The following is a 27,894-nucleotide window of genomic DNA, read 5'->3' on the forward strand; positions in this document are numbered from 1 at the left end:
ACAGACCTGAGAGTCACGTGCTTAGGTGACAGAGCTCTGAGCAACCGGAGGAGGGGAGAAGTCCGCGCTAAGACCAGCAGCAGTCACTGCCGAACCAGCACCGGCCACTCTCTGGGAACACCCCTGCCCGGGGTGCCCGCTGAGCTCCTGGGGCTTACCTGTCCCCGTCCCGAAGGCGCCTGAATTGCGTGCTGAGCAGACACATCAAGGTGGGTCCCAGGCGGCTGCCGGGCACCAGGTCCTCCACCATGAGGGCCGGGAACAGGTCGATGTTGAGCGGGGAGCCGTACAGCCTGCGAGAAGGAGCGGAGCCTCAGACTCAGCGCCGGGGCCCGGGGAGCGCCAGGCGCACGTCACGCCCGACCCTCTGCGACCCCGTGGACTGCGGCCCACCAGGCTCCTCTGTCCCTGGGATTCTCCAGGCAAGGATACTGGAGTGGGTTGCCATTTCCTCCTCCAGAGGATCTTCCCGACCCAGGGATCGAACCTGGGACTGACTCCCTCATGACAGAGAGATTCGTTACATCTGAGCCACCAGGGAAGCCCAAGACGAGCGTTGTCGAAAGTGGGATTCGAGCCCACGCCTCCAGGGAAGGCTGCGACCTGAACCCGCGCCCTGGACGGCTCGGCCATCCTGACATGGTGCAGAGCACGGCAGGAACGGAAAAAGCCTCGTGCTGCCCTCCATCACCGTCTGACGTGACTCAGACCTTCACTTAACAATGACAATCCAGCTCCTTCTTTAAAGCATCTCTCAGCCGTATTTTAAAGAAACATTCCTGCTTCCTGTTTATACACACATGGTAAAATACACACACAGAGATGTTTATTATACAAAGTTTAGAGAAGCCCAGAAAACACAAGGAAGGAAATTAAAACCAAATCTTCCTGACTGCTCAAAGACAACCTGAGGTCTTAGTGTGAACCTTCCACAGCCCCCGTCGCAGAAGCACATGAAGACGAAGCTCCGAACCACTGGAGGCACACGCTCCGAAGACGCAGGCGTCTCCCCGACACCGGACACGCGTCTCCCGTGAGGAACCCACTCACTAACGGACACGGGACAAAAGACTAAGTCAGCAAGGCTTAGACGTCCAAGGACAAGCCCCTTCGTCAAACTCTTCCAAGTCCTACGCATCCTGTAGTCGAGACGCCTCTTCCACCCTCTCGGACCTGGGATGCTGACCTTGGGCAAGGGCGGGCAGGGCCGTGTGCAGAGCTGCTCATCTCGGGAGCGGGGTCAGCGTGAGGCCGCCCTCAGCGCCCGCAAGTTCACGCTGAACTTCGGTTCAGGTGGCAACCATCAGCAAGAGCCAGGAGAGTTTGGTTCTCTGCCTGAGGGGGCTTTTCCCAGAGGAGACACCCCGTTCCCAGGTGGGGCTCCCCCTCTGCCCCAACCTGAACAACTGGCCTGCACGGGACGCCCCCACGCTGGGGGCGCAGACCCAGATGGAGAGGGCACCTGGATGATCACAGCCCCCAGGCAAGGTCACTCCTCCACTCACACCAGGCTGCTGGGAATGGATCTGGTCAGACACCACCAACACAGCGGGGACCACTCGCTCCTGCACCTCCGTCCAGAGGCCTCCCTTCCCTGGCGGGCTCAGGGGCTGAGGCTGGGACCCGCTGTCTTGTGTCACCTCTCCTCTGGGACACCCCTCTCACTCCCACTCTTAGTAGGGCCTGACGCAGGGGAAGGGAGAGGTGGGACCCCCGTGTGGGCGGGTCATGCATTTGGCCCGGGTCCCGCAACTCCCAACAGGGCTGTGCTGGAGAGCAGGTCCTTTGCAGGGTGGTGATGTAAGTCGGGCAAGGGACAAACCCTGGGGAAGTGACCTTGTCCCTCTGGACGAGAACAACAGGGATATTCAAGCGTGAAAGACACTGACCGTCCACACCCCCGAGCTGAGCAGCCCTGGGACGCAAGGTCTTGGACAGGAGGGTGATCGTCTATGAACCCGGCCACCTGACACTGTGATTTAAACCAAGACTGGAGCATGTTGAACTGAGTGGATGACAGTGCTCACTTACTTACAACCTGCAGTGAATCATGAGTAAGGCGCCACTTTCCCCAGAAGGCACGGGCCCGGCCCCAGGGGAGCACAGCTGAGCCTCAGGGTTAAGCCTGTAACTTAGGAGCTAGCGGCCCACCTTGTACAGAACAGGAGAGTCCGGAGCACACCCAGAGTGAGCCTTTACAAGAAAGCATCGTTTTCCTTTCTAAAAGACTCTTTCAAACGTGAGAGAACCTACTGCACACGCACAGGGACCAGCTGACCAGCGGCTGCGAGGGTTCCCCGTGAGTGGTCACCTCCACTAAAGACCAGGTCAGAAACACTGGAATAAACGATGTGAAACACAGGACTGGAGGAGCCAGAGCAGACTGGACACAAGGAGAGAGGCTGGTGGGTCTTGAGAGCTCGGTCAATGCACGGTCTGGATGCACAGGGCCCGGGGAGCAGGCTGGCGTTGGGGGAAGCCCCTCTCAGCAGGCCTGATGAGCCCAAGCTTGGCTGCTGCTTTGCTCCCGGGAGGACGGCTGCCCAGGGCTTCCCGGGGCCCCTGCCCCGTGCGGCAGGTCTCCTCACACCTCTGTCCCCCCAGCCCAGGGACGTCTCTCCCGGGAAGAGTGGAAGCTGCCGCCTACGGGGCAGGGACCCTGGGGACGTGGACAAACCTCAGGGCTCAGGACTCACCGTCCTGCCGGCACTGGGGCCACAGCAGGCGCACCCAGCGGCCTCCCGTCTCTAACTCCACGCTCCACCCCACCCTCCCGGGCTCGGCCCCGCCCCACGCGGCCCCCACACCCACCGCTGCAGCTTCTCCCGGATCTCGGGGCTCTTGATCTCATTCTTCAGGCCCTCGAAGGTGTGGGCGGCCGACAGGTTGCAGTAGACGCGGTACTCGTGGTAGGGCGGCACACCGTGGTCGCGGCCGCGCTGGATGTTGATGGCAGCCAGGTCCAGCGCCACCGTGTGTGCCATGGAGAAGAGCCGCTCGGTGAGCTCCGTGTTGAGCAGCTGGGACGGCACGCGCATCTTGCCGGGTACGCCGAAGAGGCCGCGGAGCAGCGGGTCGATGCCGCCCTCATTGACGATGCGGAAGGGAGAGAAGAAGGCCTTGTGCAGCGGCACGTGGCCCAGCGCCAGCGGCCGGAAGTCCTCGTCCAGCCGCTGCAGCACAGGGTTGACAAGCGTGTGGCCGAAGCGGAAGGCGGCCGTGGCGAAGGCGTTGACGATGCCGGCGTTGACGCCCGGGTCGTAGCCGCGGTACTCGCCCAGCATCTTCATGCCCGCCTCGCCCAGCACCTTGGGCAGCCAGTGCTGGAAGGTGATGTGCTGCATCTGGGCGCCCACCAGCTTGCGGGCTTCGTGGTAGACCGTGTCGCCGTCCCAGTGCGGGTTCAGCGCCAGCAGCTCAGTGGCCACGCGGTTGTGCTCGCGGAACCAGAGTGTGTGCATGCTGGTGAGGCCCAGCTGCTCGTTGGCACGGTGGTCGCCGGCCAGGAAGCAGGGGATGGGGCTCTCGTTCTCGTCCCGCATGCACTCGGTGGGCGGCCCGGCAGCGAAGGGCAGCAGAGGCTTGCCAGAGCGCTGCACAATGCCCTGGCGCAGCAGCCCGCGCTGGCTGGCCAGGTCGCGGACCGCGCGGGCCTCGTGCTCAGAGCTGCCATACACATTGGAGGCGTCGATGTAGGACGTGAGCTGGTTGATCTGCTCGCGGGGGTACACGGAGTTCATGAGCAGCGACGTCATGCCGCTGCCGCACACGGGGCTGGAGCGCACGAAGAACATGCATCGTGCCCCGCTTCGTGCCCGCGGGTCGTCAGGCGGCAGGGCCACCGAGAAGCAGGGTGGGTCGTTGCTGCAGGCCGAGCTGCAGTGCTGCCCGTCGGAGAAGCGGGCCTGGCTCAGGGCCACCACCGTGGAGTCCAGGTCGTGGTCCAGGAACTGGCCCCACTGCATGAGCATGTGCGTGAACTGCTCGTCCGGGGTGATGGCCTCTGAGCCGATGAGGGCCGTGGACACCAGGCGGGGCATGGGCAGCAGGTGCCCGTGGTAGCGCCGGCCCGGGTCGATGCCGCGTGGCGTGTTGAAGCCGTTCTCGTACACGGCCTTGAGCAGGCGCTCGAAGGCGGTGAGCGAGGCGCCCCACATGGGGTGCTGCAGGTTGTTGCAGGTGCCGTCGTGCGTGCGGTACTTCCGGTGGAAGCACATGTCCGAGCAGTTGTTCACGCGCCGGTGGGCCGTGCAGCCCGACAGGTTGGCGATCAGGCTCAGGTACTGCGGGGACACGAGGTCGTTGTAGTGGTAACCTGGCCGGGGGCGGGAGACGTGGCTCAGCGACCCACGGCTGGGCCTGCTGGACCCGACGTGTGCAGGGAGCCGGGAGGGGAAAGGCAGGGAGGTGGGCAGCTTCCAGCAGGAGCGGACCTGACGCACCAGCGCCTGCTCCCGCCGCAGGCCCTCCCGGGCCAGACGCCGAGGGCTCCACGCTCGTCCACACTCTGGCTGGACACATCCAGAGCATCTCAGAGCCCAGCAGGATCGACTAGACCCGGACTTACAGGGAACGGGAGCCAGAGCCCCTCTGCAGAGGACAGGGTCCTAAACACCCACACACAGGGCAGTGAAGACCCACGGGCGAGTCCGTCCTGGCCGGGGTAGAGGCGATCGGACACTCGGGGAGGTGGGAAGACCCACGGGCGAGTCTGTCCTGGCCGGGGGAGAGGCGATCGGACACTCGGGGAGGTGGGAAGACCCACGGGCGAGTCTGTCCTGGCCAGGGGAGAGGCGATTGGACACTCGGGGAGGTGGGAAGACCCAGGGGCGAGTCTGTCCTGGCCGGTGGAGGCGATCAGACACTCGGGAGGTGGGCTGTGCCAGAGGAGCTTTGAAGGGACAGGACGCCGGGCTCCCAGTGCCAGCTGGCATCCAGTATCAGACAGGACGCTGGGCTCCCAGCGCCAGCTGGCATCCAGCATCAGGCTCAGACCCAAAACTCTGGCAGCTCCTGCCTCCCAGAGAGAAAGCAAGGGTGGCCCCCTGCTCAGTCACAGCCGCCCCAAGGAAGCCCAGTCCTGAGCCCAAGAGCCAGCCTGGGAAGCGCTGCCTCCCACACGCTGCCTGAGCACTCACCCCCTTGGGTCCTACAGAGCTTCATGGTCGGGGGGACCCATGCCAAGGGCGGGGGAGGGTGGCGTCCAAGCACTCACCCCCTTGGGTCCTACAGAGCTTCATGGTGGGGCACCCATGCCAAAGGCAGGGGGAGGGTGGCGTCCAAGCACTCACCCCCTTGGGTCCTACAGAGCTTCATGGTGGGGCACCCATGCCAAGGGCAGGGGGAGGGTGGCGTCCACACAGCACCTGCTGGGGCCCCACCAGCACCCTCCTAGCACCCCTGACCTGCACCCAGGGCCTCCCAGAGCTCCCCTCTGCCCAGAGGACCTGAGGGTCAGGGCCCAGGGCTGGGCCAGCACAGCCCCTGAGCTGAGCACACTTCTCGTCCCCACCCGCTCTCCTACCAGGTCTGTGAGAACCACCCCACTGTCCCCGCTCAGGCTAACCGCAGTGACGATGCTCGCCACAGACACGGCGCCAGGCGGGTTGGGCCCGCCCTGGGAAGGGGCCCGCCCCGGGAAGGGGCTGTGAGGGTGGCGCTGCGGGTACTGACTGGTTCCGTTGAGGTCCACCATCAGGCCGTGCCGCACGTGCTCCTGGATCAGCTGCAGTGTCCGCTCAAAAATCTCCCCGGCCCGGGCCTGCTCCACTGTGTAGGGGTCCCGCGGGTACCGGAACAGGGCCAGCAGGTCGTTCGGGGAGCGAGGGCGGCTGGCGGGCGCGTGGGGCGAGGAGGCAAGAGTGGAACAGATGACCGAGAACAAAAGTCACTCAAGAATCACCGCAGTTAACTGTTTCTACGGCTACGTTTCCATGGACAGGAAGCACCGTACCTTACTCATCCCATGGAAGGCAACAAAGCAAAGGAACAAAGTCAAAAGACGCTAAAAATAAGTGATTCATTACGTCAATAGAAAGAAAACACAGATAGTCTATTTTAATTCAAACGCAGTAAAAACACTTGGGGGTTGCCAAGATGAGCAAACGCATGAATGGCTCAAGAAATACTTTGTTTTTGCCAACTCACTGAGTAACAAGCCCAAGAAATGAGTCAAAAGTTTTCTGAAATGTTCTATTTGTGAATCACAGGTCAGCTTCTGCTTGGAAAGGACACACCTTTCTGTTAGCCCCCAGAAAAGCTAACACAACGCTGTTCATGATTTGCAGATTAGAACACTGCTTTATGCCAGGAATCAGATGAGAGCTTGGTGTGGGAGAAGCGCACGCCCTCTGTAAACCCAGCCCGCGAGCAGGTCACAGCTGCGACTGCTTCTGCACATACCTGTCAAACAAGTGTGTCCGCGTGGAGTTGATGGCTCTGTCCACTGTTGCGATGGCTTCGACGATGGACGTGGCCACAAACGGGTCCCCGTTCCGACTGACATCGGGAACTAGGAGGCAGGAGGTCGTGGGTTACCAGCACACACACAGACACGGGTCACAGAACAAAGACCAGACACCACGGCGCAGACTCCACTCCAGTGTTGTTTCTATTTTTCCCTCCAAACCTTCAGTGTCTTTATCACAAATTCTACTAGAAGCAGTTTTCAAACTGCATGAAAGATGCAGACGCTTTAAAATCACAGGATTCACCACAAAGGGTCAAAGAAGCTGTAACTGAAAACTCCGAAGTTCTTCTAGCAAAGTATCAGCTGACGGGGAGGCCAACTCAGGTCCACTGAGCGGCCGCCCTGCCCTGCTGGGCTTTAACCTCCAGTGGGTGCTGTGACGCCTCCTGCCGAGGGACAGACAGCCCTCCTGCTGCTGGACCTCAGCCCACTCGCCTCCCAAGGCTCTGCTGCCCCCCGTCCTAATCCTCATGGAGGATCAGACATCCCACAGCCAGCCTGTGTGCCAGCGCACTGTGCTCACACACACACACGCACACACACATATATGCACACACAAGCACACACACACACACACGCACACACACGCTGCTGAACCTGCCACCTCTGAAGTTATGGCTTCCTTTCCACTGTCCTCTCTTCATTCCTTTTCAACTTACCAGCATTTAGAGTTTGCTAAACAAAACAGCTTTGTTCCAACCAAGCTTTTATCTTTAAAAACGCCTCAGGACAGGTCACCAAGAACGTGCACTTTAACAAACTAAACAGTAACTTTTTTCCTTCAAAATACGCAAACCTTCTAGAAAACTCGACGTGGTGGAAAACGCCCTTGGTGAGACGCTGCCTTCATGCGGCGGTTCTGGGCGCAGCCCCTCCTCCGGGCGCACCCCTTCCTCCAGGCTCACCCCCTGCTCCGGGCGCAGCCCCTCCTCCGGGTACACCCCTTCCTCCGGGCGCACCCCCTGCTCCGGGCGCAGCCCCTCCTCCGGGTACACCCCTTCCTCTGGGCGCAGCCCCTGCTCCGAGTGCAGCCCCTCCTCCGGACGTACCCCCTGCTCCGAGTGCAGCCCCTCCTCCGGGCGCAGCCCCTGCTCCGGGCATACCCCTTCCTCCGGGCACACCCCATCCTCTGGGCACAGCCCCTGCTCCGGGCGCACGCCCTCCTCCGGGCGCACCCCCTGCTCTGAGTGCAGCCCCTCCTCCGGGCGCAGCCCCTGCTCCGGGCATACCCCTTCCTCCGGGCGCACCCCTTCCTCCGGGCGCACCCCGTCCTCCAGGCGCACCCCCTGCTCCAGGCGCAGCCCCTCCTCCGGGTACACCCCTTCCTCCGGGCGCATCCCCTGCTCCGAGTGCAGCCCCTCCTCCGGGCGCAGCCCCTGCTCCGGGCATACCCCTTCCTCCGGGCGCACCCCACCCTCCGGGCGCACCCCCTCCTCCGGGCACTGATCTCAAATGCAGCCTGACTGGACTTTGTCTTGCAGCTGATTAACAACGCGTGGTAGTTTCAGGTGGACAAAAGGGCTTCAGTCACACGTATGCATCCATCCTCCTCTGAACTCCCCGCCCATCCAGGCTGCCACTTAACATTGAGCAGATGCCTGAAACACAGCGTTCTCAACACAGTATTTTTTCATATTCTCAGAATTGGGATGGAAGTTTCAAGTCTCATTCAAATATTTTTAAATCACTAATCACTTTTAGCAGTAATACTAGATGCCAAAGTACATGGAGTTGAATCAAAGTTTTGAGTGAATATAAATTAGAAATCTACATTCTAGTCATACTAAGTCAAATGAGTTGAATCAAAATGTCATAATTTTTTCAGCTAGACAAAAACTCATGAATTTTCTAAAACAAATACTATATTAACATAATATATATATACACAAAAGCTTTTCTGGTATGCTTCATAAAGGCTTGAGAGAGAATGACAGCAAAAAAAAAAAAAAAGATGGAAAAATTGAAGAAATGTAAACTGAGTGAAATGGGAGCACTGAGTGTGAAACAGGAAAAAGGAAACAAACTGGAGAGAGCGAGGCCAGGCCAGCTGCTCATCAGTCACAGCGCGCCCTGGAGAAGGACAGCGACGCCTGGGCCTTTGTGGTTTTCAAACAATCCAAGATAATTCTGTTATGCATCTGGATTTTAAAAAGTGATTATTCTTGGGCTTCCCTTGTGACTCAGCTGGTAAAGAATCCACCTGCAATGCGGGAGACCTGGGTTTGATCCCTGGATTGGGAAGATCCCCTGGAGAAGGGAAAGGCTACCCACTCCAGGATTCTGGCCTGGAGAATTCCGTGGACTGTACAGTCCATGGGGTCGCAAAGAGTTGGACATGACTGAGTGACTTTCACTTTCAGAAGTTTTCTATTAAATGGTAGTTTCAATGATATAAAATTCGATTATTTTCTGTTGAACAGTTGTGATATAATTATTGTAATCAGCAAAAATATAATAGTAACAGGTGTTTATCAGTGTTCACAATCAATAGCCAGACAAAACACAAAACATAATTACACTGGCAAGCCCTAAAGGAAACACGATCACCCTGACACTATAGAAGCTGCACAGTTTAGGGCTTAGCAGCGTGACGCGGAGGTGCATCTGTGCACACATGCTCAGCCACCCAGCCGGTCTGGTGCCTTTAATCCACTTACGGTTAAGGCAATTTGGGTACGTATGATAATTACATGACATTACCATATTCTTAATTGTTTTGGGTTTATTTTGTGTGGGTCTTTTTCCTTCTCTTGTGTTTCCTGCCTACAGGAATCCCTTTAGCATCTGTTGTCCAGCTGGTTTGGTACAGATGTACTCTCTTAACTTTCACTTGTCTGGAAAGCTTTTGATTTCTCCATCAAATCTGAGTCTTTCTGGGTAGTGTTCTTGGTTGCTGGCTCTTCCCCGTCATCACTTTAAATGTACCACGCCTGCCCTCTGGCCTGTAGTTCCCGCTGAGCAGACGGGAGCGCCCCTGTATGTCACCTGTCGCTTTTCCCTTGTCGCTTTTCACAGTTTATCTTTGTCTTTGGTTTTTGTCAGTGTGACTGCTATGTGTCTCGGTGTGCTCCTCCTTGGGCTTATCCCGCCTGGGACTCCGTGCTTCCCGGACTTGGTTGACTATCTCCTTTCCCACGTTAGGGAACTTTTCAGCTATTTCTTAAAATCTTCCTTGGGTCCTTTCTCTCTCTCTTCTCCTTCTGGGATCCCCATAATGCACGTGTCAGTGCGTTGATGTCCCGGAGGTCTCAGGCTACCTTCATTCCCTTTCACTCTTTTTTCTGCAGTCTGCTCTGTGGCGGTGATTTCCACCACTCTGTCCTCCAGGTCACTCCTCTGTTCTTCTGCCTCAGCTAAGTGCTGCTGATTGCTTCCAGCGCGCTGTTCATCTCGGTTTGTTTGTTCTTTAACTCCTCTAGGTCTTTGGGAAACATTTCCTGCATCTTTTCCATTTTGTGTCTGAGATCCTGGATCATCTTCACTATCAGTATTCTAAATATTTTTTCTGGAAGGTTGCCTATCTCCAATTCATCTGGTTGCTTTTCTGGGGTTTTACCTTATCCCTTCATCTGGGACGAAAACTCTTCCTCATGGTTAAGTCTCTGTGATGTGGTTTTGGGCCTAGCTGCTGCGGGACTGTGGTCCTTCTTGCTTCTTCTGTCTGCCCTCTGGTGGATGAGGCCACAAGGCATGTAAAAGCTTCCTGATGGGAGGGACTGGGTGGTGGGAAAAACTGGGTCTTGCTCAGTAAAAATTTAATCCAGTCACCCATTGATCCCACCTTGTGAGTCACGCGGCCTGGGGTCTACAGGCTCTGTGGTAGGGTCAGTGGTCACCTCCACGGGGACTTAGGCCGAGGGGCCCCTTCCAGGACTTGCTGCCAGGACCCCCGTCCCTGTGAGGAGCCACTGCTGGCCGGCGCCTCCACAGGAGAGGCCCCCACACAGGCCGGCAGGACCCCCGTCCCTGTGAGGAGCCACGTCTGGCCGGCGCCTCCACAGGAGAGGCCCCCACACAGGCCAGCAGCACCCCCGTCCCTGTGAGGAGCCACGTCTGGCCGGCGCCTCCACAGGAGAGGCCCCCACACAGGCCGGCAGGACCCCCGTCCCTGTGAGGAGCCACTGCTGGCCGGCGCCTCCTCAGGAGAGGCCCCCACACAGGCCGGCAGGACCCCCGTCCCTGTGAGGAGCCACTGCTGGCCGGCGCCTCCTCAGGAGAGGCCCCCACACAGGCCGGCAGGACCCCCGTCCCTGTGAGGAGCCACGTCTGGCCGGCGCCTCCACAGGAGAGGCCCCCACACAGGCCGGCAGGCCTGGCTCCATCTCCTGTGGGGTCACTGCTCCTTTTGCCCAGATCCTGGCACATACGAGATTCTGCGTGTGCCCTCCAGGGCAAGACACTGCTTCCCCCAGGCCTGTGGGAGTCCTGTAAGCAAACCCCGCTGGCCTTCAGGGTCAGGCTCCCGGGGGACGCCCAGTCCCTTTGTCAGACCCCTAGGCTGGGAAGCCTGACGTGAGGCTCAGGGTCTTCCCCAGAGCGGGAGAGCATCTCTGGTATCATTGTTCTCCTGTCACGGGTTGCCTACCCTGGGGGCATGAGATCTGACTTTCCTGTGCTTGCCCGCCTCCCACCACTTCGCTGTGGCTTCTTCGTCTTTGGACACGGGGCATCTTTTTCTGGTGAGTTCCAGTGTTCTCCTGTCAATGGCTATTCAACCGCTAGCTGTGATTTCGGTGCCCTCACAGGAGAGGAGCCCACATCCTTCTACTCTGCCATCCTGAACCAGAAGCCCCTGCATTAGGTAACTTTTAGAGCCTAATATTTTTATAGGTTTTGTGCACCTAATGCCACAAGTCAGACAAACGGACAGGACAATCTTACATAATTTTATCACCTAACATTTCGTTATTACCAATGACTTAAGTTGAATTTGTTTTTAAATCAGGAAATTCACTGATTTAATTTATAATCACTCCAGTCTAATATAATGGGAAAATAAGGTCATTTAACATTAAAAAAAAAAAAAAGAAAAAAAAAGAGACGTGCAGATGTGCCTCTACCGCGGTCTGCAGGTGCCCACGGGCTCAAGGAGCCACCGGGGCATCCATATAAACAACGGCGTTTCTTCCACATTTTTTATACTTGAAAAATAATGTTGCTTTAACATGAATTAGTTACACATGAAATATAAAGAGAACCTCCCACCCACGATCTCCAAAATAACCACATTTTAGTGAATTTCCTTTACCCTTTTTTTTTAAGGTACGTATGTTTTTGAATTACTTTCCTAAGACTATTGCTTGGGAAAAAACAAATGCAACTTACCAAGTGCAGGTTTGGGTGGAGCTGTAAGACTTACAAAAAGCTACAGGCTTGCATTTTACCCTGTTTGCTTGGAACCAAGGAGCACGTCCGAAGTTCGCAGCTCTGGGATGGGAAGCACTGCCCGTCGGCATAGAGCGAGCCCGCCAGGCCCTGGGGCAGGACCAGACTCAGGGAAGGGGACGGCCCCTGCCCTCGTGTGGGTTTCAGAGGAGGGCTGAGCACACCCTAGGGCCACAAGAGGCCACACACGCTCAGAATGGACAGAACGCAGAACGAAGGGGCCCGGACTCCACAGCAGGAGCTGCGTCTGTGCTTCTGCCAAACGGTGGCTGCAAATTACATGTTGCAGAACTCGAGAGGGTTTGGGCAACCACTAAACCAACTGCAAAACCCAGAGCAAGGAGGCCCTCCAAGCGGGCCGCCACGGCGCTCTCAGAGCCTGGGGCAGTGGAGGGGGGCGGCTGTGCCTCTGGGCTGCGCCAACCTTTCTGCAAAGTGGACGTGCCCTGCTCTCCAACAGCCTCCAAGCTCGCGGGGCATCCACTCCGTAGCCTCACCGTTCACGCTGAGCACCATGCTGACCGACGCCTGCCCGATCGTGTTCCGGGCCACACACTCGTAGCGGCCAGCATCTGCGGTCCCAACGTCGCGGATGGTCAGGAACCCCTCGGGGCTGATGTGAAATTTCCCACTTTCTGTCACCTGAACCCCATCCTGGAGCAAAATAAGCGGAGAGGATGGCGGGAATCAGACTAAGGACCCGAAGGGTCTCTCCTGGGGGAGGGGCACCACGTGCCAGGGCCTCTCGAACGGAGCGCTCCTGATGGCTGTTCTCAGACCCGCCAGACACTGGGACAATCCTGCCCACTGCAGATTCAAGGGCAGGAGCCCCTCCTACCTGCTGGCAAAATACCCAGAAAGCTTAAGACACAAACCTCGCTGTGTGGGACTTTGCAGGATCCCAGGGCACAAAAGGTGACCTTCGTGGGACGTGTGTTGGGCTGGCGGTGCACAGCGGGGCAGCCAGCGTGTGGGAGCAGCCAGGGCAGGTGTGTGTTGCCAAGGAAGGCAGGTGACCCCCCAGGACGAGGAGGAAGCAAGGCAGGTGGAGGCATCAAGGCCCTGAGGACCCCACCTCCCTCTCAGGGAACCACTTCACGACCTCCAGAAATGTGGGTTGTATTGAACAATTTGCTCACAGTTGAACACAGACTAGCGTTTCTGTGCTGGGCTCAGTAAGAACAACACAGTGAAATGGACACCAGAAAATCTCTCCAGTGATTGCTGGACGAGGACCTAGCAAGAGGGACTTCGTTTTCGCTTCTGTCACCAAGGACACGCACGGGCAAATGTCCCGAGTCGGTCTTGTTCAGGGTGGCTGTCTCCCCCACGAAGGCAGGGCCAGACGTCTCAGCCCTTACCTTGTTCCAGGTCACAGCGGGCTCCGGCTCGCCCTGGGGACGGCAGGGCAGCTGGACGTTGCTGCCCACCTCCACCGTCATGTCCCTGGGGACGCTGGTGAACACCGGGGTGACTGCAAGGCAAGGACAGGGGCTGCCGCGCACAGAACCCAGGCAGTTCAAGGTTTGCAGCAGATGCCCTGCCCCCGGTCTGAGCAGGCCCAGGGCACCGAGTGCCCTCGCTGTGGCCGGGCCGTGACCCTGTTTCCTGCTAAGAAGAAGCCAGACAGGACCTCTGGGGCTTCCAGCCTCCCCGTGAGCGGCAGCCTCAGGGCAGTGGCCCGCCTGTCTGTGTGGCTCCTGCCCTGCGTGTGAGTCCAAGGCCTCGACCCCCAGGAACTGGTGATGAGGCAGGAAGCAGGGCACCAGCTAGCAGCCCCACTCACGGGCCATCCACTGTCCTGCCTGGTCAGGACTGGAAGGAAACCCAGAGCCCATCGGCTGGATCAGACCCAGGCCTCAACCCCTATCGACACTCTGCAGGCAGAGCCTCCAGCCCCCTCCCCCAGGCCAGGCCACCCACGACACGGGGCCACAGATAAGCAGGGGAAGCACAGCCCACTGAACCGCAGGAGCCCACCATGCCCGTGCCCCCCATGAGCAGGGTCCCCACGGCTGACATGGACAATTCCAGCTATGACTAAGGCCTCATGATGTAAGTCCAGGGTGGTCTGCTGGGGGAGGGTGAGGACCACCGTCTACCTCGGGGCTGGACGGTCAGGTGTGCGGCGACCCTCTGGGAGCCGATGATGTTCACAGCCTGGCACTCGTACTGGCCCTGGTCATGGAGGGCGACGGCCAAGATCCTCAGCGTCCCCGAGGACAGGACCAGGTGGCGCCTGTCCACCGACAGCTGGCTCCCTGCAAGGTTGAGACGTGCTCTCAGCGATGCGGACGCAGGGGCAGGAGCCTAGCCTTCCTCGGGGCCAGGCAGAGGCCTGACTGAGGGATGGAAGGATCGAGGAGCTTCTGTCCCCAGGTCCGTGTTCCCGGAGGCGGGCTTGCCGCCCTGGTCCTCGGTGAGGATAGGTCCGGCCGGATGCGCCGCGGCGCTGAGTCACGTCTGATTCCGCTGCTGTGGCCTGCCCAGGGCACCGTGCCCCAGGGAGCGAAGAGGGGCAGGGCGGGTGGCTGCCCTGTGGGCCACTCACCTCCTTTGGTCCAGGCGATGACAGGCTGCGGGTAGCCCTTTGCCTCACAGTGGAACTCAACCGTCTGGCCCTCGATGACAGCTCTGTCCTGGGGCGTCACGGTGAACTGAGGAAGCGCTTATGGGGGGAAAGACGCAGAAACGAGGCATTTAGGGGACAGCTCTGGGTGCAAAGCCAGTCTCCTTCCCAGAGCGAGGCCGCCCCGAGGGCCCACCAGGACCCCTCTGCTGGTGCGGCATCCCAGGGAGGGAGGAAGAGGCCAGAGAAAAGGATGCGGAGTAGGAAGAAGACCACACCCTGGGTGCTTCTCAGCATCACACGGTCACGTGTGCGGAGACTATTGATCCAACAGCATAGAACTCACTAATGACCAACCTCGGTTCCTGCAAAGGGCCCAGATTCATCTCCTCAGCCTAAACCAATATATTTGCAAATGGATAAACGTCATCCAGTGCAACTATGTGCAGTGACAGGAGTTATGTTGTTACTACTGGGCGAGAGAGACAAAAGTGAATTACAGAATAAATATATCCAACGTAATTCCATTTTTATAAAAGCAACAAGCCAACTTCCCAGGTGGCGCTAGTGGTAAAGAAACAGCCTGCCGATGCGGGAGACGCGGGAGACGGGGGCTCAGCCCTGGGTCGGGAAGATCCCCTGGAGGACAGAATGGCAACCCCCTCCAGGATTCTGGCCTGGAGAATCCCAGGGACAGAGGACCTGGTGGGCTAGAGCCCATGGGGTCACAAAGAGTCGGGCACGACTGAAACGACTCAGCACACACACGACAGCCACAATCAAAACCAAACAACATGACTGTACGGGCGTGCGTGCAGAGAAAGAGCCGGAGGACAGAGGAAAAGTCACCGGCGTCCAGTGAGTCTGCTTCCGCCGGAGGCCGGAAAAGCCGACGGGGAGGCAGGAGGAGGGAAACTCGTCTTCTGCGCTCACACTCCTGCGCAGTCCTAGCCCTTGTCAGCCAAAGTCCCGCTTTGCAACTAAGTTTGAAAACTATTCATAAACTCATTCTAACCAGTTAAGGACTTTGGAAACACATAACGTTAAGTCTTAGAACTATATATACTCTCAGGCTCCGAGTTCAGAAATCGACCCTAAGGACATTCCAACACGTGTGCCAGCCTTCTAGACAACGGTGAATCGGCACGCACACCCACATTCACACGGAGGACACGGCAGAAAACGCACACCCACATTCACACGGAGGACACGGCAGAAAACGCACACCCACATTCACACGGAGGACACGGCAGAAAACGCACACCCACATTCACACGGAGGACACGGCAGAAAAACAGAGCCCTGGCCGCCTGATGCCTCCAGGTGGAAAATCAACGTGTCAGCAGTCCCACGGAGGGTCTGCAGGGACGGGGTATCAGGAGGAGCTCGGCCGCTCCGGGGACGCCAGGGAGGCGGGGCTCCCGCGCCGGCGGGCCTCACCTTGGACGATGATGAACGCCGTCGCGTGGATGCTGTCCACCGTGTTGGAGGCGAAGCAGGCGTACTCCCCGCTGTCCTCCTGCTCCACGTTCTGGATGTAGAGGCCGCCGGACGGGGTGATGCTCACCCGAGGGTCTGTGGGCACGGGGCTGCGGTCGCCCCTGGTCCAGGTGATCTGAGGCGGGGGGTGGCCCGTGGCGCTGCACTCCAAAGTCACACTCTCCCCGACCAGCACCTCTGTGTTCTGGGGCTGGATGACAAACGCCGGGCGAGCTGCCGCGGGAGACAGATTTGCAATCAACATCCTCCAGCTTAGCAGACCTGTCTGCTTGCCTTTCCTACTCGTTCTACCTACTGACGTCTAAAATGAGTAGAACCAATTCAACACAACTGCACGCTTTGTCTCCTCTCCTTTTCAAAGAAACGTGCAGACCACAAAGACGGCGCACGGCGTCAGGTCAAGCCAGCATCAGCAGGGCTGACCAGTTAGAACCGGTTCCTTTTTCAAACATGGACTGAATTCTGGTGCAGTCTCACTTTTGATGATTCTAAAAGCATTTTGTCAGTCTTGTTAGTAAGTAAACCTTGCGAGTAGTTCTTACTGGTTATAAAACACTGTTTTTAAAGGGTATTTAGAACATACAGAAATAAAAAATTTTTCCCTCACAGAAAGGAAAATACAAACGAATAGCATGATAATAGTTCAGTTCAGTTCAGTTGCTCAGTTTTCAACTCTAAATCCAGAAAAAAAATCCACATATTTATTATTGAGCTCTTGAGATGAGTATGTACAGAAACAACATGTTTCTAACACGTCGGGAGCACAAGCTGCCCTGGGCCACCAGGACAGAAACGTGGCTGCGCATCTCAAATCCGGAAATTCACTCACCCTTCCGCTCAGAAATTACTCTGCTAGGACTTTACCCCATAGGTATTTTAATAGGCTTACAGAACAATACATGTTTTTAAAAAAGGACTTATCACTGTGCTGTTTCTTTGGGCTGACATCCTTATTCACAATTTTCCAACCGAAAAAGCTCCAAAAATAAGTAATCTTTTTGTAACTTCTTTGGTTACAAACCTTGATCTATCTAGCCCAAAGCTACTTACAGCCTTCATCTATTCCACTTACTGAACACTCACAGGATTGACTAGGATTTTATATATTGATTATGATGTTATTTGAGATTCTGTGACAGTTTAGAGCAGAGCAAAATGGTGGGAAAGGTACAGGTGATAAACACTAATTAAAGGAAAAATGGTTGCCTCTGTATAAAATCAGACCCATCTTAGGGCAAAAAACACTGAGAGAGGTGAAAGTGTTAATAATCAAAGTTTAATTCATGAGGAAGATAAACACTGTGGACTAATATGTCCCTAATAACAGAGCTTCAAAATAGATAAAGAACATTTACCCTTTGTGACTCATGGAAACTTACTCACAGGCCATCGTCATCTATATCATAGGACTGGCAGACTTCCACAGAGGGGCACAGCACATGTATTTTGGGCCTTTCAGGCCATAAATCTTTGAGTATGATTATGTTCCAAAAAGACCTAATCAATAGACTGAAATCTGAACTTCATTTCATCATGTATTCTAAAATGCTATTCGTAAGTGTTTTCAATCACATAAAAAAGGCAAAACACATTCTTAGTGTAAAGATCTTGTAAAGCCAGGCAGTGGTCCAGGCCGGGCAGTTCCCGGTCCAGGCCGGGCGGCCCCCGGTCCAGGCTGACCGGCTGCCACTGGCTGACCCCTTGGTCTGCAGTGACCTCCCCACCCCCTGTAGGAGACGCTTCACGTGCATTTCTGGGAGCAAGGCCAACAAGCTCAGACTGGTGTACTAAGGAAGGCTCTTGTTCCTGAGAAACAAACCAAGATTCGGATCAAAAGAGGTTAGATTTGGAATTCTCGGGCCAGAGAGAGACTACTATTCCCATCCAGGGATCAGCGGCCCTGTTGACACAGCAACTGTGCTAAGGACTCGCCCTTTCATGTTCTGCTGTTCCCTTCTGTTCTGACGTGTCCCTCTAGCACTGCACCACTCCGGTCAACATTGTGTGGGTTTCCCTGGTCCTTACAAACAAAGCACAAGCTCCTTCATGACCAGGAGCCCTGTCTTGTCTGGCAGACTCACAGCCGTGTGGCTCTGCAGAAATCCTGGACGCCTTGTTCCACTTGGGGAACCTGGGATTAAAGGGATTTGACTTGGCTGCAGTTATCTGCCCTGCGCATTCCTCTAAACTGGTGTTTGAGAGCTGGGGATTCTCATTCATCAGTAAATCTGGACATGTCTCTGCTGGGATATACCGAGGCATACAAAGTTCTCATAGTAAGACTCTAAACAAAGAAACACAGAAACCATTCATCCTGCAGCCGAAGGTGTTGCAAGGCCCTGAATCCCACAGCACGAGAGAAACACAGACCAGGCGCACTCACACGAGGACGACCCAGAACCGTGGCGGCACCAGGGCCACAGGTGCTGTGCCCAGCAGCCCTGGGACCAGGGTCACCCCCAGGCTCTTCTCCAAGAGCCAGCTCCTCTTCTGGCCAAAGTCCCAAGGTCAACACTTGGACAAGAGTGGGGTTTGTAACCTGGTGTGGCCCAGGCCAATCCAAGGACATAGCTGTGCTTCCTTTGGCTCCAATTGTCTTTTCAGATCAGGTACCAATACTATAGATATGGGAATTTTGCACCCAAATTCAGATTTTGGGTTTCTTTTAAAGTAGCCAGGGCCTGTAGCACAAGAGCAAGCCCACTGCCAGGGAGCAGCCAGTGAGATGCCCTTGGGACCACCGCGAGTGGAGGTATTGGGCGGGGACACTTGTCTCCCAGGTGTCCACAGCCCTCTGGACAGTGATCCCAGCAGTGGCTACCCACGGCCACTCTGAGTGACCACCTGGGTTAAGGGTTTGCGGTGGGCCAGAGCAACGGTCAGGGGTCATCTGTGACCCTGAGCTGACCCTGCTGCTGGCGCTCCAGCCGGGACGCTGGTGTCTGTCCCTCGCCACCAGGTGCAAAGAGAGAGGGGGGTGGACGGGAGGAAGGGGATTCGGGGGTGCTGAGTATCCGAGGAGCTCTGTGCCTACCTGGAGACCGGAAGTACCTGAGGGTCACCTCCTGCGTCTTCACCTCCCCGGCCACATTCTTCGCCATGCACTGGTAGATGCCCTGGTCCGTCTCCCGCGTGTTCTGGATCATGAGGGTCCCGTCATCCAGCAAGTTCAAACGGGAATCCGTCTTCATGCTCAGCTCGTTGCTATAACGACAGACCTGGCTGGCTCAGGCCCCCAAAACACAGGAAACATCCAGTCCTCTGTGGATGTCTGGTCCCAGCCCAGGGACCCTGGCCTCCAGGCACAGAGCACTTGAGGTGCCAGAGAAACGTCTTCTCCTCTTTGCGTTCCCTCCAGGGAGGAGCAGAAAGGGTTGTGTGGGAGGAGGAGGAAAGGTCAGGGTGGGCAGGCACCCTGGAGCTTCTGGGGTACAGGGATGGCTGGCCCCGGTGCCCAGCACCCCTCTGACGGCTGGGACCCGGCACCCGGCACCCCTCTGACGGCTGGGACCCAGCGCCCAGCACCCTGTCCGGGAGCACTCACTTGTTCTGCAGCCAGATGATCTCGGGCTTGGGGTTGCCCTCAGCCCCGGCGCCCAGCACCCCTCTGATGGCTGGGACCCGGCGCCCAGCACCCCTCTGATGGCTGGGACCCAGCGCCGGCACCCCTCTGACGGCTGGGACCCAGCGCCCGGCACCCTGTCCGGGAGCACTCACTTGTTCTGCAGCCAGATGATCTCGGGCTTGGGGTTGCCCTCAGCCCTGGTGCCCAGCACCCCTCTGACGGCTGGGACCCAGCGCCCAGCACCCCTCTGACGGCTGGTACCCAGCGCCCGGCACCCTGTCCGGGAGCACTCACTTGTTCCGCAGCCAGATGATCTCGGGCTTGGGGTTACCCTCAGCCCCGGCGCCCAGCACCCCTCTGACGGCTGGTACCCAGCGCCCGGCACCCTGTCCGGGAGCACTCACTTGTTCCGCAGCCAGATGATCTCGGGCTTGGGGTTACCCTCAGCCCTGCAGGTGAAGAAGACAGTGTTGCCCAGGGTGACGTCAGCATCCTGAGGCTCCGACGTGATCCGAGGCCTTTCTGCGCCAAAAGGAAAGCAGACCCTCTTGTCTTGGTCGTAAACCACCGTGCGAACAAGAACCCAGAGCAAGTCCCTTTGGTTCAAGAGAAAATCGCACATGTTCAAACCAAACACACTCCCGTGAGAACAGCCAGTGGGCTTCTCCACGGAGAAGACGGTGTTAGAGCCGAACCACACAGCGTTTCCAGGACCTGAGGCTCACCGCGGGACCCCTGCCACCGGCCCGGCCCTCACCGATGAGGGCAGGACGCGGAGAGGCCACAGGGCAGCCCCGGGGCTGAAACCAGTCGCCTGCACACGCGAAGGGCCAGGAGCCCAACTGCAAAGGGATCGTCTACGAAAGGTCACAAAAGGTGACCAGCGAAGTGATGCAGCTGCCGCGTTACCAGGAAACACAGCGACTTTCGACTGCAGTCAAGTCTGTTTTTAATATATGAATATAAAGATGATGCTCTGGAGAAGCCGATTTTCCCACTCCTACGGCGCGGTACACCGAGGAGCTGAGTTCCTCGCCATTTACTTATATGGGAGATTCTGCCTTGTGGGGTCTGACTGCTTCTTTTCTTGTGTTTGTGGTGAGAGGTCACGCACTTGCAGGCAGCACTCAGGGGAATCGGCTGGACGAACCCAGCCCCGTCCACCCCGAGTGGCCACTGCCCAGATCCAGACACAGGAGGCGGCCAGCTCCCAGCTGGCAGCCCCAGGCCCTCCCCCAGGAGCCGCCCCCTCCCACCACGGGCCCTGCCGCCTGGCAGCTGCAGCCTCTAAAGGCAGACGGTCGGAAGGAGCAACAGAGGACCTGATGCATTTCACGTTGCTTTTTTTTTTTGCAGGGAAACCTGACAATAAAATCCACGTTTATTACAAAGTAGTTTCCTACAGGCACTGCAGAGACACACTCTGAGTAGGGACCAGTGAGGCCCACCCAGACTCGCTTCGTGGGGTTCCCAGGGACAGATGGACACAGGGCTGCAGGCGCCCTGCCCTCCGGAGGCACTCACCACAGTCCAGCTCCTCTGGGGTGATGGTGGCCACCGACCGGCCCTGGATGCGCCTGGGATACTCACAGGTGGCCGCGGCCTGCGCATTTCCTGACCGCGCGTAGCCCTTCAGCAGGTCCGCCAGCCACAGGATCTCACAGTCACAGCGGAGCGCGTTGGAGTCCAGGCGCCTGCACGGAGGAGGCCGCGCGTGAGACGTGGACGTGGACGCGCAGGGCTGACCCAGCCCAGATGGACCCGTGGCGCGGGGGCTGCAGACAGTGGGATCTGAGCGGGTCCTGCCCGACCAGGACCCGAGCTGGCGGGACCCACACTCGGCAGAACCAGAGCCGGGGAGCAGGGGGCCCAAGCGACACAGTAAAGGGTGGTGCTGAGAGCAACCAAAGGCGTGAGATGCAGGGTGGACGCAGGACCAACGTGGGCTGGCGGAGGCGGGGCAGGACAGGAGCCCGTGTGAGACGGGAAACGAGGGACTCCCCCAACCCAGCACCACTCCCGTCGTCTTCCGGGATTACCTCACGTGACTGACACCCCCAAGAGGCACCTCTCAGGGGCTGAATGATCCTGCAAGCCCACGGGGAGGGGGCCCATGAAGGTGGACACAACCCTCCCAAGAGTGGAACAGGCAGGGCGTCGCCTCCGCCCTCGGGACGATGGCCGTTTATGTGGCGGAGCCCAAGCTGAGGGGTGTAACAGGGGAACCCGAAGCCATGGCCGCCTGACCTGACACGTGCTGGCAAGAGGCCGGAAACCAGCCCTGCTCAGACCCCCGCTGCAGGCTGGCCACGCTGGGCAGGGGGCCCCTGGGACCAGAGCTGGGGGGCTGCTCGCAGGCGTCCACTCAGCACCCCCACAGGCCAGGGCTGCCCGGGAGGCCAGCCCGACGTCACACCTCCCACCTGCATCTCTCTGAGGCTGGCTCGGGGTTGGGGGGAGCGGCAGGTAGGGCTGGTCCCTCTCCAGATGGTCAGCTCTGATGAGTACAGCCAGCGGGGTCTAAGGGGCTCCATGCAGACCCGCCAGAGCTCCCCCGGCCACGGGGACCTGCCCGGCGCCCACTGGCCCCTCAGCCCCGCTGGGAAAATACCAGGACCTCTGTACTGACGACGGGCCCCGAGGACAGTGGGTGGGCAGGTGGGCCCAGTAGGTGACACTGGCCGGAAGCCCCCGGCTGCACGCTCCCCTCGGCCACCCAGGGGTCAGGGGGAGCTCGATGGAGCCGAGAAGTCTGAGGTGTGTCGCAGACGGGCAAAGGCCACGGCCCAGAGGGCGGAACCGAGGGGCAGAAAGAAGGCGGGGGACAGACCCTGCCAGCCTGGGCTGGACTCAGGGAGGCACTGCCTGCCTGACCCGTCCAGGTGACGCCCGGCAACCTCTTTCCTGCTCTCTTATCTGTCAGAGAGGCAGCAGTTATCTTATCTGCCCCCTAGAACGCACCTTGACATTTGGCTAGAGATTTCTTTATCTTCTTTATCCTAAAGAAACAGACTACAAATTGTGAGGAAAGCTGTGTTTTACTTCACTGAGGAGAGAAACAGAAGTCCACCCTGGGTCCAGGCTCGGCAATCTGACCTTTCTGTCTCTTTCTTAAATCTAGTTCATTGTTCACACTGAGTAATATCTAACTGAGAAACAATGGCCTTCAAGACCTCAGAGAAAAGCGCACAGAAGACATGAGTCAGCGTCTCCCACCAGCACCAGAACACCTCGGTTCTGTCATCGGTCATGTCAGAACTCCTCGGTCCAGTCAGAACTCCTCGGTCCTATCAGAACAACTCGGTTCTGTCGCGGTCCTGTCAGAACTCCTCGGTCTGTCATCGGTTCTGTGAGAACATCTCAGCTCTATCAAAACACCTCGGTTCTGTCAGAACACCTTGGTTCTGTCATCGGTCATGTCAGAACTCCTCGGTTCTGTGAGAACACCTCGGTTCTGTCATCGGTCCTATCAGAACACCTCGGTCCGGTCAGAACTCCTCGGTCCTATCAGAACAACTCGGTTCTGTCATCGGTCCTGTCAGAACTCCTCGGTCCGGTCAGAACTCCTTGGTCTGTCATCGGTTCTGTGAGAACATCTCAGCTCTATCAAAACACCTCAGTTCTGTGAAAACACCTCGGTTCTGTCATCGGTCATGTCAGAACTCCTTGGTTCTGTGAGAACACCTCGGTTCTGTCATCGGTCCTGTCAGAACACCTCGGTCCGGTCAGAACTCCTCGGTCCTATCAGAACAACTCGGTTCTGTCATCGGTCCTGTCAGAACTCCTCGGTCCGGTCAGAACTCCTTGGTCTGTCATCGGTTCTGTGAGAACATCTCAGCTCTATCAAAACACCTCAGTTCTGTGAAAACACCTCGGTTCTGTCATCGGTCCTGTCAGAACACCTCGGTCCGGTCAGAACTCCTCGGTCCTATCAGAACAACTCGGTTCTGTCATCGGTCCTGTCAGAACTCCTCGGTCCGGTCAGAACTCCTTGGTCTGTCATCGGTTCTGTGAGAACATCTCAGCTCTATCAAAACACCTCAGTTCTGTGAAAACACCTCGGTTCTGTCATCGGTCCTGTCAGAACACCTCGGTCCGGTCAGAACTCCTCGGTCCTATCAGAACAACTCGGTTCTGTCGCGGTCCTGTCAGAACTCCTCGGTCTGTCATCGGTTCTGTGAGAACATCTCAGCTCTATCAAAACACCTCGGTTCTGTGAGAACACCTCGGTTCTGTCATCGGTCATGTCAGAACTCCTTGGTTCTGTGAGAACACCTCGGTTCTGTCATCAGTCCTGTCAGAAGTGATCAGTGTGAAGACAGCTTCTTTTCAGAGATCTGAAAATGGACGGAACTCAGTTGTGTGCACGACTAAAGAAAAGGAATGGAATATAGCTTAGAGATTCCTTCTAGGCCGATTTTATTTCCATCACTAAAATATGTTAACATGGAATAAAAAACTAATTTGAAGCATTTAAAATTGATTTTTAAGGTAGTCTTACTTGCCTACTGTGTTAACCTGAGGCACATTTCCTGAGTCAGTGAGGTCCGGGTTGTGGCTCTGATGGTTTAATCCACCCTCCCTTCCTGAGTCACATCCAGCATGTGATGAAATCCTTGAAATACCCAGTGAAGAGGGAGGTGAATGCATGGCATGGAGAAGCTGTCTTTGCCGGAAAGACGGCATAAAGGTCAGTGTACTTACAATCTTTTCATAGATTCCAAGTGATTAAATGTCCCCGGAACCAAATGTGTGATTCGGTTGTTATGTAAAAACCTGTTGAAAGAGAAAATAAACCGAAGAGATTCCTTAAAATGCTGCTTAGACGTAGAGAAAAGACTATACACAGTCAAGTAAACCAGCTTGAGAAGACTGTCTTGGTGACTGCCTTTGTTTAATACAAATGAACTTGGGAGCAATGCCATTGAGCAGAGAAAATAATCCCCCCATCTTATCGCTATTCCATTCCTGGACTGTCAGGGGAGAAGCACAGACTCCCTGCTGAGATGCTGCAGAGTTTGGACAGGGGAGGTGCTCTTTCTGTCACAGGGGAAGGGCTGAGCCAGGAGCTCCAGAACCGCAGGAGGCAGACCAGACTTACAGCCTCTCCAGCTTCGGCAGATGCTGAAATGACTCCGGGTCCAAAGTTTCTATCTGATTGAAGTGCAGGTATCTAAAGAAGTTTTCAAAAAAGGGGACAAGAAACAAGTTGTAAGCAATTCTGTGTTTCTACAGAGCTACAGAGTTTCACTGAACACATGTTTTCTCTAAGTCATTCGAATCCACACATCAATAGATAACTCTCTAGAGCTCCTACATTGTATGCGGATCAAATGAAGTCATCCAGCAGGAAGGTTAAAGACCGCGGAAAACTGGGCGCAGACTGTAACTGGCGGACGGAGCGGTGAGAGAAAGGGTTAGCCTGCCCACCGGGCCTCTTCCCCACCCAAGGGGGAGGGACCAGGGATGCCCAGCTCCACAGCCACGGACCTTTCTAGAAAACCCAACAGAATCTTCACCTCACTACACACGCAGGTATGTGAACACCTTAGTTCCAACCGTCTAACTCACAGATGGATTTAGGAGCCTAACTCACGCTTCAAAGGGGCGCTGGGAACATTGCTTCTCAGCTGCAGAAACAACCACCACACAGATAAGAGAAGAAAGCTGCCCGAGCGGACACTGCGCCGCCTCAAACGCCCCTGGACTGCACAGAGCCTCACGGCCCAGAAGCCATCCACGCAAGACGAGCCCTTGCTTTCTACAACGGACACAGTTTCCGTAAAACGAAGTTCTTCTGGTTTTCCTAAACACTGCTCTTCTCACTGTGAAAGCTGGAGGGTTTTTCCCTCAGAAGAACGGCTAAGTCACCTTCTAACGGGTGTCTCCACAGGAGCCCCTCCTGACGCGCTGGCCCGCCGGGGTCTGCTCTCACCCCGCCAGACGCTGGGAGGATACACGGTGACCGCGCGGGTGCCGGGCTGCTGGGCCGCCTCCCCCGGAAGCCTGGTGGGGCTGGGCTGTGCCCAGCGCCCTCCCGCCTGCGTGGGGGCCTCAGGGCAGGGTGGCCGGGGCAGGCGGGGGGAGGAGAGCTCCGTCCTGACTACCGAGGACGCGCCCCCAGCAGTCGGCGTGGGCGGCCCAGCCGGGCTGACCAGGGGAGCCCGCCGGCCAGGCCCAGGGAGAGTCCTGGGCGAGGACAACAGGGAGAGAAGGGACCACATGGAAGCTGGATTTAAAAACCCACAAGCCGGCCCCGCAGGTGGCCAGCCATGGGTGCTGCCTCGAGGCCACCCCCAACAGAGAGGAAATGGGCCCAGGGCAGGAAAGGGGGCCCCACCCGGCACAGTGCCCAACACCAGCCTGTGGCCTCCAGGGAGCCCGGGGCGGCTCCAACGGAGGGGCAGAGACCAGCATGAAGGACACCAGGCAGCTGGCGACCTGAGGACGCAGGCCCTCACAAGGTTTCTCGCTCTGCGTTTGCACCGGCTCCACGGCCTCACCCAGCCTGGGAGCAGGGCGGGGGGCCACATTAGTGAGACCCCTGCACGAGCCTTGCCCAGCCTGGGAGCGGGGCGGGGTGTGTGTGCACATGGCCCATTAGTGAGACCCCCCACCAATCGATTCACTCAAATAAAGTCTAAACACTCGCACTGCACAGTCGTGCCCTCCTCCTTTAAGGCCTGAGAGGGTAGAGCTGCTGGGTAGACAGGGCCTCTGCCTCCCCCCTCCACCAGCCCTGCCTCTGGCCGAGGAGCGTGGAGGTCCCTGGGCTGGGCACACTCTGGGGGCGGACCTGAGCCTGCTCTCCTTGGGGACACGCCCCTTCTCCCAAGGGGCCTCCGCGCTGGTGGGCCTGGGTCTGAGCCGCCTGCCTCTTCACCCCCAAGTCTCAGCAGCAGAGACCCCTGCCCAGCGCCTCCCCGGGGTCTGCAGGACACGCCCCAGGGCCTTAGTCACCAGTGTCCACGCAGACCTCACCTCGGGGGTGCCACTCCCTTCCTCCCTGTTCCACCCACTCTGTTTTCCTCCAAAACAACCCAGATCACTCCCCCAACCCCAAGGCCAGAGCTTCACCTGGCTCCTGAGAGTGTGTCCTGCCCAGCCCGAGCCCTTCACACCAAGAGGGATGCGGAGACATGCTCCCGGGGAGCCTCCCTCCCCAGCGCCTCTCCAGATGCCCATGGGTCCCTGCGATGGCCTGACCTCTGTGCACGCAGCCCTCAGGCCAACCTCCCCCCCAATCCAGTCCACACCAAGCACAGCGGGCTGGGAAAGCAGCTTTCAGCCAAATAAATAAACAGGTATTTAAGCACGAGCCCAGCGTGTGCTTCGGAAGCTCCTGCTTTGGGTGAGGCCTCCCCAGTTCCGCCTCGAGGTCTCTGGGGAAGCTTCCGTGTCCTGCCAACCGACAAAACACCAAAGACATCCTCCCCCACTGCGGCACGCGGGACGAAATTGCCTTGCACATGGTGACTCCAGCCCAGTGTTGGACAGCCCAGGACTGGCCAAGTAATAAGCAGGTCAGAGAAACGCCTCTGACCAGGAACTCTGCTTAAAATGGACAGGCTGACTTCACAGCAGAGCAGGACTTCATATGAGGCCCCAGAAACGGCATCCGGTGTTCTCTAACTGGAAACACATGGAGGAAAGTTTATTTTCTCCAAAATAATGATGTCATGAGCAAGGGAAGTAGCCTCAACGTGCAGATTCACAAACAGGAAATGCTGCGCAAGGACGACCGCCTCCTCGTCCCTGCTTCTCCCCAGAAGACCTCCAGCTGCTCAGACCTGTTTGCGAGGCTGTCTCCAGCACGGAGGGGCAGAGGTCAGCCGGTGTCACTGGCCCTCGTCTGGGAGCGCAGGGCCCAGGGCGCCACGCAGATGCCCGGATGGGCGGGGGCGGGTGGAGGGGGCCCCACGGCTCTGTGGTCTGCATGCAGCGCCCGTGCCCCCCCGCACAGACATGCATCGTGCAGGCAGCAGACGGGGCCCGCGCTCCGGGCGAGAGGCGAGGGGCAGGTGAAGTCCAAGACACCCAGAGCAGGGGGCACTTACAGTTGCTCAAGAGAGGCAAGCCCCTTGAAGGCCTGCCGGTCAATCGCCTGGATCTCATTCTTGTACAGATAGCTGCAACAAGAAACAGGGGGTCAGCACGCGCCAGGCTGCAACAAGAAACACGGGGTTAGCACGCGCCAGGCTGGCACTCGGAGGGCGACGAGACCTCCGCTGGGGCCTGGAGACAGTGTCCACGCTCACGATCGTGTGAGGACACAAACAGAACGCTTGCACAGCAAGGAGAGCTCCTCCACGGGGGCTCCTCTCTTTATCTGGGGAAAACCTCCTACTGGAGACGTCAGACCACCACACCCCAGACTCACGGATTGGTGGAGGGCAGTTTATGAAC

The 27,894-nt window shown here is 57.6% G+C and overlaps 1 protein-coding gene across 3 annotated transcripts in view; it reads right to left on the reverse strand.

Annotated features, from left to right (window-relative positions):
- PXDN (peroxidasin) overlaps positions 1-27,894 on the reverse strand; it is a 65,373-nt gene that overhangs the window by 7,392 nt on the left and 30,087 nt on the right. For 2 of the 3 annotated variants that reach the window (XR_011465016.1, XM_070374964.1), the window contains exons 4-18: positions 27,546-27,617; positions 24,590-24,661; positions 24,193-24,264; positions 21,013-21,182; positions 19,893-20,010; positions 18,958-19,127; positions 15,864-16,136; positions 14,406-14,522; positions 13,957-14,115; positions 13,216-13,328; positions 12,352-12,508; positions 6,403-6,511; positions 5,674-5,831; positions 2,812-4,315; positions 159-293 (exon numbers count right to left, since the gene is read on the reverse strand). Coding sequence is in view for 1 of the 3 variants with exons in the window: in XM_070374964.1 (XP_070231065.1) it covers positions 159-293; positions 2,812-4,315; positions 5,674-5,831; positions 6,403-6,511; positions 12,352-12,508; positions 13,216-13,328; positions 13,957-14,115; positions 14,406-14,522; positions 15,864-16,136; positions 18,958-19,127; positions 19,893-20,010; positions 21,013-21,182; positions 24,193-24,264; positions 24,590-24,661; positions 27,546-27,617 (3,399 nt within the window). In the remaining 2 variants the exon portion in view is untranslated. The remainder of the gene's footprint in view (positions 1-158; positions 294-2,811; positions 4,316-5,673; positions 5,832-6,402; positions 6,512-12,351; positions 12,509-13,215; positions 13,329-13,956; positions 14,116-14,405; positions 14,523-15,863; positions 16,137-18,957; positions 19,128-19,892; positions 20,011-21,012; positions 21,183-24,192; positions 24,265-24,589; positions 24,662-27,545; positions 27,618-27,894) is intronic. The other variant, XR_011465017.1, reaches the window with a different exon arrangement.

The sequence above is a fragment of the Bos mutus genome, chromosome 8, assembly GCF_027580195.1.
Source record: "Bos mutus isolate GX-2022 chromosome 8, NWIPB_WYAK_1.1, whole genome shotgun sequence".
NCBI lineage: Eukaryota > Metazoa > Chordata > Mammalia > Artiodactyla > Bovidae > Bos > Bos mutus.